General features: G+C 39.3%; 2 protein-coding genes and 1 long non-coding RNA gene across 3 annotated transcripts in view; 1 reads left to right on the top strand and 2 right to left on the bottom strand.

The window, feature by feature from the left end:
* Positions 1-10653, top strand: part of LOC137180937 (uncharacterized) — a 41844-nt gene extending 31191 nt beyond the window's left edge. The window contains exon 2 of the long non-coding RNA XR_010928088.1: positions 10430-10653. This is a non-coding gene — a long non-coding RNA (uncharacterized lncRNA). The remainder of the gene's footprint in view (positions 1-10429) is intronic.
* A 74-nt stretch (positions 10654-10727) lies between these two features.
* LOC137180936 (odorant receptor 131-2-like) lies at positions 10728-12124 on the bottom strand. Its single transcript, XM_067586246.1, has 2 exons — positions 11702-12124; positions 10728-11538 (listed from the first exon to the last, which is right to left on the bottom strand). The coding sequence occupies exons 1-2, from the start codon at positions 11852-11854 to the stop codon at positions 10738-10740; spliced, it is 954 nt and encodes a 317-aa protein (XP_067442347.1). The 5' UTR covers positions 11855-12124; the 3' UTR covers positions 10728-10737.
* A 3972-nt stretch (positions 12125-16096) lies between these two features.
* Positions 16097-20176, bottom strand: LOC137182210 (odorant receptor 131-2-like). The gene is made up of 2 exons (XM_067588545.1): positions 18972-20176; positions 16097-17790 (listed from the first exon to the last, which is right to left on the bottom strand). The coding sequence occupies exons 1-2, from the start codon at positions 19113-19115 to the stop codon at positions 16990-16992; spliced, it is 945 nt and encodes a 314-aa protein (XP_067444646.1). The 5' UTR covers positions 19116-20176; the 3' UTR covers positions 16097-16989.
* Positions 20177-20383: the final 207 nt, after the last annotated feature.

Here is a 20383-nt window from a genome sequence, read left to right as displayed (position 1 = left end):
AGAGGCTTAAAAATGTTTGTTTTTATATTACACTTTTAATTTTAGAATATTAAAGCGTTACAATAAGTGTTCATGAATAAACTATCTGACGAAGGAGGTCCCCACACCGAGTCTCGAACTTGAGTCTCCCAGATCATAGACGATTGTGCTAACTACTGAAATAAAACTTTACTCATCGCCTCATTACAGCAGAGCAGAGGAGAGAGACTGAGATAGCAATGTAACCGACCTCTGCGCTGGTATTTGACTTTTTTTTTTCTTCCCGAATACAAATAATTTTTAAAACATTTGTATAAAACAAATATTTGTAAAAAAAAAAAAACAAAACAAAACAAACAAAAAAAAAATCATTATTTGTGATTTGCTGAATAATGTGTTTGTATTCGGGCACATCCCTAGTAAATAGTTTGAGAAAGTTAAATCCATGAAGGTTGTATGCTTAGACATCATGAAGTGTTAATATGAAGGTTAATGTTTGTTATTAGAAGACCTGACTTTTTATGAATCATATGTAAACTGCTTAACTCTTTCTTGAATTGTTTTTACAAATATGATACAAGCTGACAGGACCGTTATTAATTAGAAAATATCGTGAAATGCTTGGACATTATGAAAAGAATGTATTTACAGCTTTAATGTGAAATATTAGGCCACAGTGACTCTGAAGTGTGATTTTTGCATAAAAGAACTAAATTAGACTACCCCAAAATTCGTTTACTTCAAGAGACACAGGCTGCAAAGCACCAGCCACTTACCGCTACTCAACTCAAGTTACTACAAGCAAACCAAAGCCTGAATCCTCATCTTAAACTCCTGAGGAAGAACAACAACGCTTGAAACTGAATCTCTACCTGCTCTCTGAGTGCAATACTGCAAACTAGAAGTGAAGCCGGCCTAAAGACTCTTTCAGAGCAGCCTGAAACGGCTTGATTCTTTGCCTGCATTCAACGTCTCTGCATCTCTGAAGATGTGCCACAGCCCACAGCTGATCCGGACTCTTTTGCTGCAACACCGCTGGTGATGCTATATATATATACATTGTAGTGTATATAAAAAAAAAAATCTACCTCTCACCCCCCTCCCATGGGGGGTGGTGGTGGTGTGTCTTCCTCAAGCTCGGGTTCCTAGGATTGCGCTCTTCTGGACAGAGACCTCAGATGTTGCACCCGGAATCTGCTGGAGCCACTCTCCCAGTTTGTGGGTCACAGCCCCCAGTGCTCCCATTACCACTGGCACCACTGTTGCCTTTACTCCCCACATCTTTTCTAGCTCCTCTTTCAGCCCTCTGTATTTTTCGATCTTCTCGTGTTCCTTCTTCTTGATGTTGCTGTCGCTTGGGATTGCTACGTCTATCACCACTGCCTTCTTCTGTTGTTTGTCGATCAACACGATGTCCGGTTGGTTAGCCATCACCAGCTTGTCAGTCTGGATCTGGAAGTCCCACAGGATCTTGGCTTGGTCATTCTCAACCACCTTAGGAGGTGTCTTCCATTGTGACCTTGGGACCTCCAACCCATACTCAGTGCAGATGTTCCTGTACACTATGCCAGCCACTTGGTTATGGTGTTCCATGTACGCTGTTCCTGCCTTCATCTTACACCCTGCTATTATGTGCTGAACTGTCTCAGGAGCATCTTTGCACAGCCTGCACCTGGGGTCCTGTCAGGTGTGGTAGATCCCCGCCTCTATTGATCTTGTACTGAGTGCCTGTTCTTGTGCTGCCATGATTAGTGCTTCTGTGCTGTCCTTCAGTCCAGCCTTTTCCAGCCACTGGTAGGATTTCTTGATATCAGCCACTTCTTCTATCTGTCGGTGGTACATGCCGTGTAAGGGCTTGTCCCTCCATGATGGTTCCTCCTCCTCCTCTGCATCATCGGGTTTCTGCTGCCTGAGGTATTCACTTAGCAGTTCATCTTTGGGGACCATCTTCCTGATGTATTCCTGGATTTTGGTTGTTTCATCCTGGACAGTGGCTCTGACACTCACCAGTCCTCGGCCTCCCTCGTTCTGCTTGGTGTACAGTCTCAGGGTGCTGGACTTGGGATGAAACCCTCCATGCATTGTGAGGAGTTTTCTTGTCTTGATATCAGTGGCATCTATCTCCTCCTTTGGCCAGCTTATTATACCAGTGGGGTATCTGATGACTGGCAGGACGTACGTGTTGATGGCCCATATCTTGTTCTTCCCATTCAGCCGACTTTTCAGGACCTGTCTTACTCTGTGTAGGTATTTGGCTGTGGCTGACTTCCTTGCGGCCTCCTCAAGGTTCCCATTTGCCTGCGGAATCCCAAGGTATTTGTAGCTGTCCTGAACATCTGCAATGCTGCCTTCTGGTAGCTCAACCCCCTCGGTCCTGATCATCTTCGCTCTCTTCGATACCATCCAACCACACTTATCTAGTCCGAATGACATTCCGATGTCGTTTCTGTAGATCCTGGTGAGGTGGATCAGTGAGTCGATGTCTCTCTCATTCCTGACATACAGCTTGATGTCATCCATGTAGAGGAGGTGTCTGATGGTTGTTCCACTTCAGAACCGGTACCCATAGCCACTCTTTGAGATGATCTGGCTGAGGGTGTTCAGGCCTATGCAGAACAGCAGCGGGGATAGTGCATCACCTTGCTATATGCTGCACTTGATGGTTACTCGTGCCATTGGCTTTGAGTTGGCCTCCAGAGTCGTTTTCCACAGCCCCATTGAATTCTTGATGAAGACTCTTAGTGTCCTGTTGATGTTGTACATTTCCAAGCATTCCAGTATCCATGTGTGTGGCATTGAGTCATAGGCCTTTTTTGTAGTCAATCAGGCGGTGCACAGGTTGGTCTGCCTGGTCTTGCAGTCTTGGGTGACTGCTCTATCGACCAGTAGCTGGTGCTTAGCACCCCTGGTATTACTACCGATTCCTTTCTGGGCCTTGCTCATGTATTGGGCCATGTGCCTATTCATCTTAGCCGCTATGATGCCTGACAGGAGATTGCATGTTGTACAGAGGCAGGTTATTGGCCGGTAGTTGGATGGGATCATGCCCTTCTGGGGGTCCTTCATGATCAGGACTGTCCGCCCTTGGGTTAACCACTCTGGGTGCATTCCATCTATCAGCAGCTGGTTCATTTGTGCTGCCAGGCGTTCATGGAGTGCAGTCAGTTTCTTTAGCCAGTAGGTGTGGATCATGTCCGGGCCCGGTGCTGTCCAGCTCTTCATACCTGACACTCGTCCTTGGATGTCTGCCATTGTAATGGTTACTGGATCTTGTTCTGGGAGATTGCTGTGGTCTGCTCTTAGATCCACTAGCCACTGAGAATTGGTGTTTTGTGATGCCTCCTTCTCCCATATGCTCTTCCAGTATTGTTCAGTCTCAGCCCTGGGAGGATCTGTTCTTGTATTATTACCTTGCCACTGATAGTACACTTTGGATGGTTCAGTGGAGAACATCCTATTTATTCTCCTGGCTTCTGCTTCTACTGTGTATCTCTATCTCTAGCCAGAGCTGTGAGCCTTTGCTTGGCAGTCTCCAGTGCCTCAGGTATAGACAGCTTGTTGTACTTCCTGGGTATCCCTTTCGTCCCCACACCTTTCTGTAGCTATGAGAGTTGACTAACTTTTCTCCGTGTTGCCTTTATCTTGGCTTCCAGCCTCCTTCTCCATGGAGGGTAATGTTCTTTGTGGCTCATGGTGTTCATCTTGTAGCCAAGCGTCTCTAGGATCACTGTTGCTGTGGTGTATATCAGCTGATTGGTCTCAGTTACGGTCCTAGTAGGGATAGTACGAAGTGCTACCTATATATGTATATATATGTTTTGTAGTATTATTACCAAATATGTCATTAACATGCCAAAATTTGTAGATATTTTCTGGATAAAAATCAGAGTTCTAATTCCAGTCTACAGCTGTCTATAGGAGTAGCAGCCACACTATGAAACACAACATATAAAGTAAGTTACAAAAAGAATTAAGTCCTATAAATCAACAGTTAAAGCACAAACAAATATAGGAGGGGTGGAGCCCCCCCACCAAGGGTGAATTTGCATCCAAAACAATTTTTACAAATAATATATACAAAGGAAAGCAAAACACAGAATAATAAGTGCTATGAAGCTAATTATAGCTCGGTACTCCTAAAGAGACATAGACTGGAACCCAGTATATATAGTTTTTATAATTTTTCAAAGAAAAAGATTTTTTTAAGAAGGAACCCACTAATACAATATGCTATCGCTCATTCAGTCCATTTGGGTGGAAAGTATTTAATTTGTCAATCCTTTCTGCCCTTCGTCTTTGGGCCCTAGACCAATGAACATTGCTCTCTAAGCCTCTATATTTAAGATTTTCTTTGCCATGCTGATTTAAATGTTTATATAGAACAGTGACACGGCTGTGATACGCTAACAATGTGCTGTGGCCTCTTTCTTTTGTCTACATAGAATTGGTGGAAATGGAAGAAAACAAAGATCCGGAAACAATAACTATAAAAGAATTTTTTGAGTAAAGGTGACTTAAGCTTGGCTTATTGGGTCTGTTAGGTATTTAAACACACAATTCACAAAATTCCCCATCAACTATAATCTAGGGTTAGGGTTAGGATTATGGGCAGAACACATTGGCCAAAATGTCGTCTGGACCTAAAATACCTACAAAAAGTATCAAGGTTTGTGTATTGTGTGGAGAAACATTTGACTCGTATAATAAATGAAACAGATTGCTTATCATCGCTCAACTCCATTTTCGCATCTTAAGTTGCTAATCAGACTGTAAACAATGACTTGCACATGGAGGAGGAAACCACAGATGAGAAGGAGGAAGTCTGAAACATTGGCCGTTGTCCCCAGAGGCTAAATCGTTGTCTGATGATAGCTGTTTGGTTCCGAGATGAAATTCTGAGATGAAAGGATGGACAGAAACCTGATAACAGCAATCTACTGTTACATATGTGTTTTATTACAGGTAAACAAGCATAATGTGTTAAATTGTATGTATCTATGACTGAAGATGGACACAGGTAAAGAGGTAAAGTTGTCCGTTTATTCCCATGTACTCTATGAGCTGAGTTTTTAGCTAGATCTACATAGTAGCTTAGCTAACCTTTGCTGTGTGTTATGTTAGGACCCTGTGGCTGTACATTTAAGTCACCTACTCTATGCATTACCTTGCATATGACTGTGAATGGTGTAGCTTTGTACTACAGCACTCAGATTGACAGATGGACAGAAATGTGTTTTGAAGTAATGTTTTTATGGATCTACAAAACAAACCAAGCCAAAAGACAACATGTTAAAGTGAGAATGATTACTCCCAACACAGAAACATGTGTGAAATGTGTGTGTGTGTTATTGAATAACAAACTATTTAAGTTTTTCACTGTAATGTAGAATAAGTACAAGTATAATAAGTGTTTTAACCTGGAATCAGTTCAGCTTTACTACTGTCATACAGTGCCCCTAAAGTGAAAGGTCGACCCAGAGTAGCCAACACAATAATACCTGAGTCCATGTTCCCAAACTGAAGGAGAACATCCATTAAAATGGGTCAAACCAACCCTGCACCTCCTTGCAACATTTAATCAAACTGTCTAAACACGTACAAGTTTCCCAAATCATTGCACATAACTACATTGTATAACATAAAGAAAAAAAGAACTGTTTTCCATATTTATCAAAGTGCAGTGAAGTATAAGTTTTTTTTTCTCTCAAGAAAAAGAGAGCCATTGTTGTATTTTGGAGACAAAAGATTGACATTGCTTACCCAATACACACAAAAAGGTGTAAGTTTCTACTACATCTCTATGATGTAATGATTTGCCTGTCACAAAGGTGGGTGAATGGAGCAGGTGGACCCAAATGCAGAGACAGCAGGCAGGTTGGATACAACGCTGAATATTTAATGAATGAACTCAAAAATCACAAGAGACACTGGGAACAGGAACAAAGACCATAAAGGCAGGGAAAAAACTCGGAGCATACACAGTGCGAAGGCAGAACAAAAGCAGACATCTCGACAAAGACCGAACTGAAAACTGGACTTTAAATACCCAGGGAGTGTTTGCAAATGAAACACAGGTGAAGGAAACGAGACACATGAAATAATCAAACGCAGGAAGTAAAGTGACCAGACATAAGGAGGAAATATTTCAAAATAAAACAGGAACTAAAGTAAACAAACAGGTGACACAAAAAACACAAGAGGAACAATATGGGCAATAGCTGAAGCCACTCTGGAGGGCGACCGGGGTGCAGGATAGACGACAGAAGTCGCTTTGGAGGGCGACCAGGAGGCAGGACAGGCAGGTAAAGTCGCTCAAGAGGGCAACCAGGGTGCATGGCGGACAGCAGAAGTCACTCTGGAGGACGACCTGGAGGCAGGACGGACAGGTGAAGTCGCTCGGGAGGGCAACCAGGGCGCAAGACAGATGGCAGAAGTCACTCTGGAGGGTGACTGAATGTGAGGAGCTGCTCTGGAGGTTGGGCTGCAGGCCGGCGGCGATGGCGAGACCCTTCAGGGGGCCGGCAGCAAAGGCGGAACCCCTCTGGAGGTTGGGCTGCAGGCCGACAGGGAAGGTGAAGGCTGGGCCCCTCAGGGGGTGAAGCCACTGGGGATGCTGCTGCAGACTCTGGGGGTGATGCCACAGGGAATGCTGCAGGACCGGAGGGCGACGCCGCAGGGGATGATGCTGCAGACTCGGAAGGCGATGCCACTGGGGGTGCTGCAGGCTCCGGAATGGGGGGCTGGCACAGCTCTGGAACAAGGGATAGCTGTGACGGCCCAGCAGGAACAAGGGATAGCTGCAACAGCCCAGCAGGAACAAGTGATTGCTGCACTTAAGCCAAGATGGGGAGATGCGGCACGCCAGCAGGGACGGGAGGTTGCTGCACGCCAGCAGGGACGGGAGGTTGAGTCTTTGTGGCACTGGGGAGTGGAGACTCTGAGGCGCTGGGGAGTGGAGACTCAGCCCTGGACCGGACAGGTAAGGTGGCAAGGCGACCCAAGGAGTGATGTTGTCATCTGTGTTGACGACCGGACTTCTGGTTGGCGCTCCGAGCTAAAGGCTAGCATGGTCAACCCTAGCAGTCAGGAGGTCAGCTGGCTTGGAAGCTGGGTGACTACTGGGGCCGACAGAAAATGGAGCTTCATGCTCCACAGACTCCCAGCGGCTTGCCATCAACCTTTTAGCCAGCATGGGGTCCTCCTCATGGGCTGACCTGAAAAAGTTGATGATCTGATCACCATTAGAGTCATTGGGGTGTATCAAAGGCTGGAACACAGGAACCGGGTCCATTTCTGCTGGGTCCATTACTGATCGAGTTGGACTGTCACAAAGGTGCGTGAATGGAGCAGGTGGACCCAAATGCAGAGACAGTAGGCAGGTTGGATACGACACTGAATATTTAATGAAAGAACTCAAAAATCACAAGAGACACTTGGAACAGGAACAAAGACCATAAACGCAGGGGAAAAAAAACTCGGAGCATACACAGTACGAAGGCAGAACAAAAGCAGACAACTTGACAAAGACCAAACTGAAAACTGGACTATAAATACCCAGGGAGTGTTTGCAAATGAAACACAGGTGAAGGAAACGAGACACAGGTGAGACAGAAGTAAAGTGACCAGACACAAGGAGGAAATATTTCAAAAGAAAACAGGAACTAAAGTAAACAAACAGGTGACACAAAAAACACAGGAGGAACACACAAGGGAACAGAGAAAACCAAAACCAGGAAACAAATGCAACACAAATGAAAAAGTCCCTCAAAAAGTCCAACTAAAAACAGAAAAAGTCTGATGGCATCAGAAGGATAACAAAAACCAAGGAAGTCAAAAGAACAAAAATATAAAGAGTCCAAAAAACAGAAAAAGTCCTGGTAGGATGTGACATTGCACTTAAAGGACAGGTTCACAGTTTATCAAGTATATCTTAAAACAATACGCACATGCCCAAATGACCATTAAAATAGGTTTATCTTTTAATCATTCCACCTGTTCGTTCTGGCCATTAGAAGATCTCTTCGTAATGCACTTACAATGCAAGTGATGGGGGACAAAATCCACAGTCCTCCTTTTGTGCAAAAACATATTTAAAAGTTTATCTGATGATAATAAGCTTCAGCCTTCCTAGTGTAATTGAGTGGATATCTTTTACAGTTAAAGTCTTTTTAGTGCCAATTCCCCCTTCTTGTTACTATACTTCCACGGAGCTCAACAGAATAATATTGTCTATATATTTTTTGTCGTCTTGTTTTCTTTGCCCTAATTTCCCAGGAATAAATGGAAACCCGTGATCCAATAAAATACTATGAAAATAAAGAAGTCACAGAAAAAATAAATATTTGCTATCTGGAAGCTTAGCTTTAGCTGCCCAATGATCACAGTGATCTAATGAATATATTAAATGGTAAATATTTCAATATACATTTTACATTAGACTTTTTAACTGATGTAAGCTCTTTACAGCAGGTGTTATAGCTGGTGTGATGTGGATGAAAATCTATGTAAATAATAAGCAACATTTGGAGTAATAATCAGACTGCTAAAATATTTGTTTGATTACATTTTAAGTTATTATTTGTCAGCGCTGGCACTAATTTTTCTTCCAATGAATGGAGAAAAACTGCATCAGATTACTTCACCTCAGTATTAATACCCCAAACATTTACAGAGTAACTTAACACCCCTTTAAAATCTTGTGTTTGCTGACCTCCAGTGATTCACTTGTGTCTTTCCTTCTATTACAAGTCAAAACATCTGCTCTGAAAAAGGCCCTTGTGAAAAACCTTTTAGCCATTCAAACATTATACAAAGCTATGAAATCGACTTTTTGTTTTCATGTTAAGCAATGTGATCTGTCATAGCAGGAAAGCACTGGTGCAAAAACATTAACATTGGCTTTGTTGCATTAAGTGTTCCAGTAAATCATCCCAGTATGCAGGTATGCACAGTACCAGGACAACACAGACAACACAAGCAATTAGAAGATCTCTGAAAAACTGTGATACATACTAAATTCATAGAATAAACATTGATTTTAGAAAACATACAGCTACAGTGGGGGTATCAGTGCTCATAGAGCTAAGGGGGAATGCAGATTTGGTTTGTCACTACAAACAATGCCTTTCACATTATACCTACTCATTTAACATTACTATTCAATTAATTTAAATTCAATATTCAGTTTGCCAATTGTAAAATACCATTCCCTGAGTATCGAGCTGTCTGCTAATGATGCTGTGAAAATGAGCAGAATGAAAATACAGCTAGAGCACAAGGTTCAAGTCTCAAACAAACTTTTATCTGATGGACTTGGGGATTACACACTCAAGCAGTTGTTAATAGCAGGGCATCATCAAGCAGGGATCATTTCCACATGAGTAAACATGAATGATAGATTTCATGCCCTGGATCCCCAAAACCTCCTTAGTTTTAAGACATTCTTAAAAGTCATACTACTAGTCTTATAAGTTAGAGGAAGTTGAGAGAAATTTGCAGAAGCATCCACATTTCCCATATTTAAAAAACAGTTTTTGGTGTTTGAGGCAGTAAAACCTATATGTGGTTAATTTCCTGAAGTTGCTATGCTAATAGTAACAAAACCACTGATTTCTTTTGTCCTCTGAAATGGTTGTATATGAAACAATGTTTCCCCTATCATTGTACAGGCCTAATGGGCTGCCAGGCCCAAAAAAAATCTTTTTTTAATGCCAAAAATAATGCCAAATATCCATTAATTTGGAAATCAATAATCATTTGTGTTTGGGAGCCTCTGTGCGGCACTGTTCTGTGTCGCTGCCTGGGAAACTCTTGACTCTTAGCCAAAATATCTGTGCTTTTTAAACGCACCCAACCTGAATCTGGTGACAGTGGCAAGGGTCACATCTTGCACCTTTCTGGACAAAAGTTTCACAATCAGAGCATTAGTGAGTCCTTACAACCCTGCACACAGTAGACTTGTGCACCGAAGGAACAGGTGGAACCAAAGCACAACACGAAAACGCAGCGCAGTTAGAGCACAACTATGGTATTGGAAGTTTGCAATCTGTTCAGTATATTGCAGCCCAATACAACAACAACACTACGGCTTCAAAACATAACACTGAGTTGAATCAAATCTCTCTGACAAACTGTCAACAAAAATGTATATAAGCTTTACAAATGCAAACTTTATTGCAGGCTATTGTAAAGTACTTGATTTGTAATTATATTGTATTGGCTTGCAGGTGTTCCTTTTAGGTCCGCCCTGTTTTTAGGTCAATCACTTCATTTAGATGTCTTATCTTTGCTGGGTCACGTCAGCATAGTGTTAGTGTGATGTGGAGTGTTGATGTATTGTGTCGAGTGAATCAGCTCAGATTTAATCTTAACGTGAGAAAATGTGCTTTTTGAGGCCAAATGTAAAGTGTGAACTGCAAGAAAAATTATGTTAACTGCTGCTCTTTTTCAGCTGCTGTTGCTGGTTAATTGGTAGCACATCACACCTCTTCCAGTGTTACTGTTCTCACTCTGTTTGGGTCTGTTGGGATTGACCACATTTTGGATGGGGTTTAATTATCCTCGTGTTTATTTGGATTGAGTTGGACTGTCCTGAATTTTAGACCTGTGAAAATGTCTAGTCCATATACCGTCAAGTTAATAAAGCAATTATTCTGTTGTAGTTTAAATAAGTGATGACAACTTATTCCCTCTTTATTTGTTTAAAGACAAAAACAGATAAGATTTTATACATGGCAGGAGCAACTCAAAAACCGGACATTATAATGGCCTCTTTAAAGTTTTCTGTGGATGAGTCTTAGCACCTGTTGAACAGAGCAGATATCTTTTCAGGTACTGTCTAAATGTCTTGTCTCGTAGCCCATAAACAATTGGACTGATGAGACGTGGCAGAACCTGAACAAATATCGCAATAGTGAAGCGAATGGCCAGTACCCCTTTTGGGAACAAGTACGTCAGACCATTTATGATGAGATGAAAAACGTAGGTGAGCATACACAACAGCAGTTGGAAACCATGGAGGAGGACGGTGTTTCTTGCTTTCTTGGCATCTGCAGACGCTGCCTGTGCAGCGAAAAGGATCCTGAAGTATGTATAGAAAAGAGTGAGCCAAACAATGACCAGATACACTATGTAGGATACATCTCTCTTCTCTGTAAGATAGCTGTTTCTGAAAACACTTTCTCTAAGGCAGAAAACTCTGGAATGAAAGAAATCCAGGGACTCTGTGGCCAAGGTGACAAATAAATCTGGTAGGATTGAAAGTGCACTCATCACCCATATGAGGCCGATCACAACATATGTTTTCTTGACAGTACAGATTTGGGTGTGGTGGAGAGGGAAGCATATGGCAATGTAACACTCTATTGCCATGACAGCTAGTGTTAGGGGGTTGTTTAGATTTGCAAATATAGCAATCATTAGCAAAACTATACACAAGGAGACGTTGAGAGTGAACACGATGTAACTCAGGACTTGAACGAGGGTAAACATGGTCAGCAGCATTATATCATTGATTACCAGATGAATATACAGGATGTAGCGAGGGTTTATATTGAAAATCTGTAAGAAACAAGAGATTTGATTAGGAAATAAGAGAAAAGAGTAGAAACAGTGCCACAGATTATACTAGAATATTACATGTTGCATACTATTTAATTGGATGAGAATAAATTACACGTCACACTTATGAAAATTGAATGTTTAGAAGTGATAAGATTCAGACCTCATGCTTTCTGAATGTGTGCACCAGGGTACCGTTGATATAGTTGATGGAGATGCAGAGAACCACAGTGATCACATTCTTGATTATAGCTGTGTTTAAAGTGTCCCGATAGACAGCTGATGTGAAATTCCTGCCAGTATTTGAAAAGTTCATGAGTCAAATGTCCTCCAAACCTATTTCACTGGAGATAACTGTAGGTTAGGTAAGAATAGAGGAGAATAGAATATTATTGATCAGAAAAAAATCACCAACTTGAGAGAAGCATCTCTTGTAATAATAAAAAAATAAAAATAAAAAAACACTGATCTGGACCCATACAGGCCAAAAATACCCATACAATTTGAATAAATGTCATTTGCATTGGGTATTTATCAACAATGCACACTATTAGTTATTTTTTTGTTTGTACATTTATATCGGCAGATTATTCTCACTGAAATGTACATGGAAATCCATTATATATATATAAAACAAAATATGAGAAAGCCAAGCTAGCTATGTTTCAGCAATACACCCCACTGAAGTATAAGAACTGCAATACAGATGTCAGAGAAGGAAAAGCACATGTATAAATAATGAAATAAATGATGGCTGAATTCCATTTAGCTGCTTCAGTTTCAGGTCCTGTTATTGTACTTGCTGTCTCATGGTCACACCGACATGACTAACTCGGACACTTGAATAGAGCTGTTGTTGATGTTGTTAGTAACGCTTGTGTCTTTCCTTCTATTACAAGTCAAAACATCTGCTCTGAAAAATGCCCGTGTGAAAAACCTTTTAGCCATTCAAACATTATACAAAGCTATGAAATCGACTTTTTGTTTTCATGTTAAGCACTGGTGCAATAACATTAACAGTGGCTCTGTTGCATTAAGTGTCCCAGTAAATCATCCCAGTATGCAGGCATGCACAGTACCAGGGCCCTGAAACCAAAGGAAGAATAAAGAAGTCACAGAAAAAATAAATATTTGCTATCAGGAAGCTTAGCTTTAGCTGCCCAATACTCACAGTGATCTAATGAATATATTAAATGGTAAATATTTCAATATACATTTTACATTAGACTTTTTAACTGATGTAAGTTCTTTATAGCAGGTGTTACAGCTGGTGTGATGTGGATGAAAATCTATGGCCTGATGTAAATAATAAGCAACATTTGGAGTAATAATAAGACTGCTAAAATATTTGTTTGATTACATTTTAAGTTATTATTTGTCAGTGCTGGCACTAATGTTTCTTCCAATGAATGGAGAAAAACTGCATCAGATTACTTCACCTCAGTATTAATACCCCAAACATTTACAGAGTAACTTAACACTCCTTTAAAATCTTGTGTTTGCTGACCTCCAGTGATTCACTTGTGTCTCTCCTTCTATTACAAGTCAAAACATCTGCTCTGAGAAAGGCCCGTGTGAAAAACCTTTTAGCCATTCAAACATTATACAAAGCTATGAAATCGACTTTTTGTTTTCATGTTAAGCAATGTGATCTGTCATAGCAGGAAAGCACTGGTGCAAGAACATTAACAGTGGCTCTGTTGCATTAAGTGTTCCGGTAAATCATCCCAGTATGCAGGCATGCACAGTACCAGGACCCTGAAACCAAAGGATCTAAATGGAACGAGTAGTTTTTAATGTTATCAAAATTGTAAAAACAGGTCACAGTTTATATTAGATTATATAAGATAAATCATAAGTCTTAATTTTCAATTAATTTCATTTTTCAGTTAAGAACATCTGTGTCTTAAGAAATACTTTAAAGATTGTGGGTATAGAATGTGCTTTATCAATAATAATTACTAATATAACAGCAACAACAATGATAATATATTGATTCACTTTCTATGATATATCAATATAAGGAATAACAAACAACACAAAGAGTAAGACAGAGAGAATAGGTACCCACCTTGATGGTAATCATATGGCAACCATACATACAATAAGTCAGATGCCTTTGAAATCACTAGATTTATAGTAGTTAAATGCAAATGCCATGGGATCAACAGTCACAGGTTTAATATGTGTGTGTGTGTGTGTGTGTGTGTGTGTGTGTGTGTGTGTGTGAGTGTGTGTGTGTGTGTGTGTGCTTGCATGTGAGACTTCAGTAAGTGTGTATTTAGGCAGGCATGATACTGTTTACACAGAATGTGGAGTATGCTTCATAAGTTTGGTTCTTTGACTTAAAAACTGAAGTTGTCATGAAAGTATAACAGTATTGAATTTAAATGCTATGACAAAGTTTATTTATCATGTAAGATGAAATACCAGCATGAGTGATGGATTGATCACTGTGAAATGTCGGATGCAAAGTGCTTAATCAGTCACAGTCAGCAGAGGGAAAATGAAGATCATGAAATAACTCATTGTCCATGTTGAACATGAAGTTTATGTTTTTCACTCATTGAAAAAAATACTTTGGTATGTATGGCATTGTTTGAAATGAAAAGAAAAGTCTTGGCATAATCACCATAATTACTGAGTACGTCTGTACAAAGGAAGGACTGACCACAACCCATGCCTTGTTTGACTTTACCCAGGGCTATAGCTTAAAATTACTGTGAAACAAATCCTTATATGTTTTGGTCACAGACACACCTTAATGTGTTAATGTATCCTGTTAACTATGAACAGAAAGGATGCAAACAATAGCTGACCTGCCTTGTCATTTATAGGAAAAATAGGACTTTTTGGTTTATTTAATACCCTGATTTCATGTATTTATTTATTTCAGAATATCTGAAATAAGTAAGTTAGGAATGGAGGTATGAAGGTCTGATAGAAAGAGGAGGAGCCCGTCAGCGTATAGCTCTGTCTATTCCAAATAGGCCAGCATCCTTCCTCTATGTAAAGGCTTTCTATTCATATCATATTTATGATTTAAGCTAAACGTATAGTTTTGAACTTGGACCTTCAGTATTTGTATCAAGAAGCTTGTGAAAAACAAGATGTGCCAAATTAGGCTACACCTGTTATTTCACTGTCAGATACATATTCAATCAACATTTAGGTAAATTAAAGCTGCAAGCAGTGTTGAATGGGCCCTCGCGCCTTTGCGCACGTCGGCCCGCGGCGCAGTCGAAGGGTTTCTGTGACGGGCATGTAGATGTCTTCAGACCCGGGCTGTTTTCAGACAGTTCAAGTAGGAGATAAACATCACTTCCTTTGTCCACTATTTTGCCCGCTGTTGGGGCTGCTTTGCTGAAATTTCGTAGTGGGCGCTATTCAGCCAGTTTGCATCACTGATGGAATATTGTCATGGACACGTGTTCAGGTCGGGAGTCTTATCAAACATGTAAAGTTTGGTGCAGACGGGAGCATTTACAATAAAGTTATAGCAACTTCCTCTGTCATGGCGAAACATCAAATCTCAACGGTGTGAGGATGAGAATTTTCTGCAGGGTGAGACATGGCTGTCTCGCTCACACCTGTGTCATAAAAATCATGCAAGTTTTGTGCCCATTCACTTGAATTTCTATTAGTAAATTGAAAACCCTTGATGAATTTGTGTGTAAAACAAATTAATTTCCTAATTTTCATCAAGTCTATTTTTAGGAATATAAAAACCTTTAATTAGGGATGCATAACATTGGATTTTTGCCGATATCTGATATGCTGATATTTCCAACTCATTGTGGCCGATTGCAGATATCTGCACATATTTTTACCAGCTGGCTGAGGAGGCTATTATGCACGCAAGCATCGATTATACTATGATCAAAAAAGACAATATATGAAGGAAGAACTTAGGAAGACTGGAGTTCAGTAGCTCAGCATTCAAGTTCTTCCCTCATATAGGCTATAGTCTTTCTTGATCATTAGTACAATATATGATTGCACGTGTAATAGTCTCCTCAGCCAAGTGGGAAAAAATATGTGCATATATCAACATCGGCAATTGGCAAAAATGACAGTAAAAAAGTAATTGTGTTAAGTAAAGATAATTGTGATTATAATTTTTGCCATAATCGAGCACCCCTAAAAACAACATAAATTGTACTTTACAAACACACACACACACACACACACACACACACACACACACACACACACACACACAGAGTTTAAATATGTATGTGATAAATTGTAAATATGTATGTAATGAATTGTTTTCTTTAAGAAACTGTTACTTGAACATTTTTTTCAGTGTGCTCCTAAAGTTATATGTGTGCTCCTAATTTTTTTCATTTAGGAGCACATGTACTCCTTGAAAAAAAAGTAAGGATTGAACACTGCTGTTGGATGTGTAGAAACACTAAGTAACTGGAGTGTGGCGCAGTCCCCTGGAGGAGATAGCGTTTATTCAAGGTCCAAAATTGGCGCAAAGTAGTACATTCATGGGTGAACTGTGGACTTCCTGTTGGATTTAGGTCAGGGATGTCAGCGTATGATTTGTAGGTCTTGATGAGACGAATAATTGAGTTTTGGTTTGATCTCTCTACGACATTCCTACGGGCCGGGGCGGCCATTTTAGATACATAGGTGGCACTCTTGAGCACATTTTGGCACTTTGGGGGTTAATTTTCACATTTTATCAAATATTTCACCAGACCTGATGTGCGTGCCGAATTTGGTGAGTTTTTGAGCATGTTTAGGGGGTCAAATTTAGGGTTGAAGTGGCGTATTAATAAAGAAAGAATAATAAGAAAGAAACAAACACATGAAATACAATAGGGTCTTCGCCCTTTGGGCTCAGGCCCTAATAAAAGTTTCCAGCTGGACTGAGTATCTGCAGATTCCCAACATTAAAGGACTTGGATTGACGCCAACAAAACTTTTTTTTTGTGTCAGATAGAGCTAAAACAACAATAAATTGCCAATTATTTTGATAATCAATTAATTGTTTAGCTAATTTTGCAAGAAAAAATGTAATTAACATTTTCAGGATTTTAGACTTTCTCTGAAAAACTGTGATACATACTAAATTCATAGAATAAGCAAATTTGATTAATGGACAAAATTGGCAGATTAATCGATTATGGAAATATTTTTTAGTTGCAACCCTAATGTCATTTTCACACACCCTGCCTGTATTAGATTGATAGGATTCATGTTGATTGTATTTTAGTCACAGGACTGGAGTTGTGGAGTACTTGAGACTTAAGCCACAGTTTGATGAAGTTGGATAACTCAAACTAGATTACCTCAATGTCACAATGTCACAGTCAGTGGTTTATAACTTTTTATTTATTGCTTAATTCATCATCTATGAATATCTGTGCTAAGATCAAGTACAGCCACATTATAACACAGTGGGATGTAACAGCATCAAAGCAACATGCTGTAGTCTTACTGAAGCTCTTTAAGGGTAGGCTGTGGATTGATTCTTGCTCTCATTCCACATAGCAGGTACCTTTGCAGGTACTTCCTGAATGTCTTGTCTCTTAGCCCATACACAATAGGACTGATTAACCTGGGCAGGACCTGAATGAAAATATAAGAAACAAAGATTGCATCTGAAATATTTTTAGGGAACCAGGTATAGAGAGCTTGTCTGAATGCCTGGGCTACATATGTGAGCATACTTAACAGTAGCTGAAAACCATGAAGCAGGATGGTATTCCTGGCCTTCTTTGCATCTCCATCAGCTGATTTAGCAGCAAAAAGTATTCTTAAGTAAGTGTACAGGAGGGTGCTCCAAACCATAACCAGTAATACTGTGTTATAGATATTGTTCTTATGTCGGATTAATGGATTTAGAAATGCGTTGTTTCTGATGCAGATTATTTTTGAATCTAAGAATTCAACAGATTCTGTGTTCAGGAGAATTAAAATGTCTGGTATGTAGGACATTGAACTTACAAACCAGATTATACCAATCAGAATATATGTTCTTCTGACTGTACATAATGTTGTGTGGTGCAGCGGTAAACAAATTGCAATGTAACACTCTGCTGCCATTCCAGCTAAATTCATTGGTGTATTTTGAGTTGCGATGATAGTAAACAGGAGCAGGAAGCAACAGAGGCTGACGCTGATTTTATAGAAAATATAACTAAGGAGCATCAGCATAACCGAGGATGTCAGCTGCATCATATCGTTGACCACAAGGTGAATGAAGAGGATATATCGTGGGTTCACATTGAATATCTGTTGAGAATAGAGAAGAATTTGACATTATTATCCAGTTCGTTATTACATTTTGTAGAATAGTAGTTAGAATAGACATTAATAACAGATCTTATTGTACAAGAGCAAATCTCATTTTATTTTTGATGGAAACATCAAGTTTTCTCAGTCTGCCCTGTAGTTTTTCAGTAAATGACCAGAAATAAAATATATGAAAATGCATGTGGGTAAAATAATGGCATTAAAAAACAGAAAAAATTGAAAGCAGATACTGATGTTCTATTAACCTATGCCATTTTTATATGCTTAAAGTGATGAAATGTTAGGGTATAGGTTCACATTTTTGAAGTCCATCTTAAAACAATACTCATGTGCTCATATGCAGTAGTAGAAGACTGCATTAAAAATCTTACTTAAAGGATAGGTCCACAATTTTTCAGTCACGTCTTCTAATGGTCAGTTCTAATGGTCACATGAAAAGTAACTATAGCTGTTAGATAAATGTAGTGGAGTAAAAAGTACAAAGTAGCATAAAATGTAAATATGCTATGAAATTATGTATAGTACAAGTATCTCAAAATTGTACTTAATACAGTACTTGAGTAAATATACTTAGTTAATTTCAACCACTGCCCATATGTACATTGAGAGGGTTATTGGTGGCTATAATCATTCCTCCTCTCCAAACAGGTATTGAAGAGATTTGGGGAAAAAATGCATTTCACAGTTCTGCTGAAGCTATTATGAGGCTTCAGCAGCATCAGTTAGACACAGTAAGTTATCATCTTGTAAAGTTAATAAATTTAGAACTGAGTCCCCTCTTTATATTTCACTGGACATTTCCTTGCTGAGCTGAGGCAAAGGGATAATAATACAAAGCAGGAATTTCACACACACAAAAAGTAACTTTGGAAGATACCCAAACTCAGACTGCTTATGCTTCATATTCACCGCTGAGCTTTTGCAGAGAAAGAGGACTGTGGATTTTGTTGCATTGAAATTGCTTTAGGGAGAGATTTCTTCAGGCTCAGTATATAAAAAGACGGAATAATTGCAGTGACAAATAACTCTTAAGTGTACATATGGACATTTAAGACAGACTTCAAAAAATCTTTAAGCGGTGTCATATTCCTCTCTCTCCTCATTCTTTTTTTGGTGTCTCCTCTGCAGCTAAATACCCATTCAGAATAAAGGTTTTAGACCTGATGTTTGTTGAAGGTGTGGATCAGGGTACCGTTGATGTAGTTGATGATGATACATAGTACTGCAACAATCACGTTTTTGCTCACAGCCACGCTGAAATCATCACGAGCTATCACATTACTGCTTGCAGATGAGAAATTCATGTGGCAGGTGGCAACGTCTTCCAAAGCTGTCACAAGGATTTATTCAATTAAATGTAGTGGAAAGTCTCACTAAAATATACTTTTAAAAAATATACTATTGTAACCCCAAACAGACTTTAAGATTGTATATATTATATATTATATTTTTTAGTTATCATTTCAAGAACCATCAACATTGAACACCAACTAATTAATTAGCACTTGATGTACTATTTCAAACCAAACAGATATGGACTGAGCATTTATATTTCTTAAACATCACTATCCTACAGCGCATTTAAGTCACATTCATGATTACTAATGGACAAGTTTAGCAAATTTCCTTGCATATGTAAAAGTGTATAAGATATATTCATACATTATGATCCCTGTCCAGTTTTAATTTCATGTCAAAAAAAGTCAGAAAAGCAACTTACGTCTGTCGAACAAAATGGTGTAACTGGTTTTCACAGACTGTTGATACACTGATTTTTTTGTTTTTCCTTCTCTTCTTTTTTCCTCTTTTCATTTATGTCCTTGATTTGTTCTCTGTCAAAGTTGCCACTCAGAGTACAAATAAACACATGCTTCGCTAAATGTTGTCTGCTGTGGGGGGAGACAAATGGTCAAAGTCTTACATGCAGGGCTTTATATACAGTACAGTATCTGTGCTTACGTAAGTCCGGGTCAAAACAGATTCTATTGTGTTGTACAGACATCCCTATTTAATTTTGAATGTGTGCACAAACATTGTGTATCTCCAGGGCAAAAGCAATACACACTGTTTTCTGGAGTTTTCAAAGTAAAACCTTTTTACAAAGACACAATTATCTTTATCTTTTCTGCCTGACATTCAAGAAAGTAAAAGTAAAGCAAGAGTTTGATCAAATGTATCAATGTAGTTATAGACTAAATGTTAAAATTAACAAACATTTCTTTAGACCTGTTCGACCACTTTACACATGATGTATTTTGTCTTGCTATCGTTTTTTTCAAATGTGCTAAATAATGCAAATAGGTAAACAAAATGTCAGAGCAATTGGTTATTTTTCTGTGTGGGATTGAATGTAGGCCTAAATGATTCAGCCAAAACTAAGACAAATAAGACTGCTAAAATATATTTGTCTGATGCACTGCAAAACAACCAGATATAACCAGATATAACGTAAATATAAAATGTAAAAAGAAAAGGAATTATTTTAAAAATAAAGGCGATCTTCTAATATTTTGAGTGAAAAGGGGTCCTCTTTGCAGCAATGCGCAGCTGAATTAGGTGCCTCTCAGATCAG

The sequence above is a fragment of the Thunnus thynnus genome, chromosome 4 (assembly GCF_963924715.1).
Source record: "Thunnus thynnus chromosome 4, fThuThy2.1, whole genome shotgun sequence".
Taxonomy (NCBI): domain Eukaryota; kingdom Metazoa; phylum Chordata; class Actinopteri; order Scombriformes; family Scombridae; genus Thunnus; species Thunnus thynnus.
This window is presented reverse-complemented; position numbering and strand designations above follow the sequence as displayed.

Bases quoted from the DNA above. Each gene is read 5' to 3' on its own strand.
- LOC137182210 (XM_067588545.1), bottom strand. From the start codon at position 19,115: ATGAATTTCTCATCTGCAAGCAGTAATGTGATAGCTCGTGATGATTTC. The intron at 17,791-18,971 runs GTCTAAAACCTT...TATTCTCAACAG, and splicing joins ACACCTTCAACAAACATCAG to ATATTCAATGTGAACCCACG.
- LOC137180936 (XM_067586246.1), bottom strand. From the start codon at position 11,854: ATGAACTTTTCAAATACTGGCAGGAATTTCACATCAGCTGTCTATCGG. The intron at 11,539-11,701 runs GTCTGAATCTTA...TGTTTCTTACAG, and splicing joins ACACATTCAGAAAGCATGAG to ATTTTCAATATAAACCCTCG.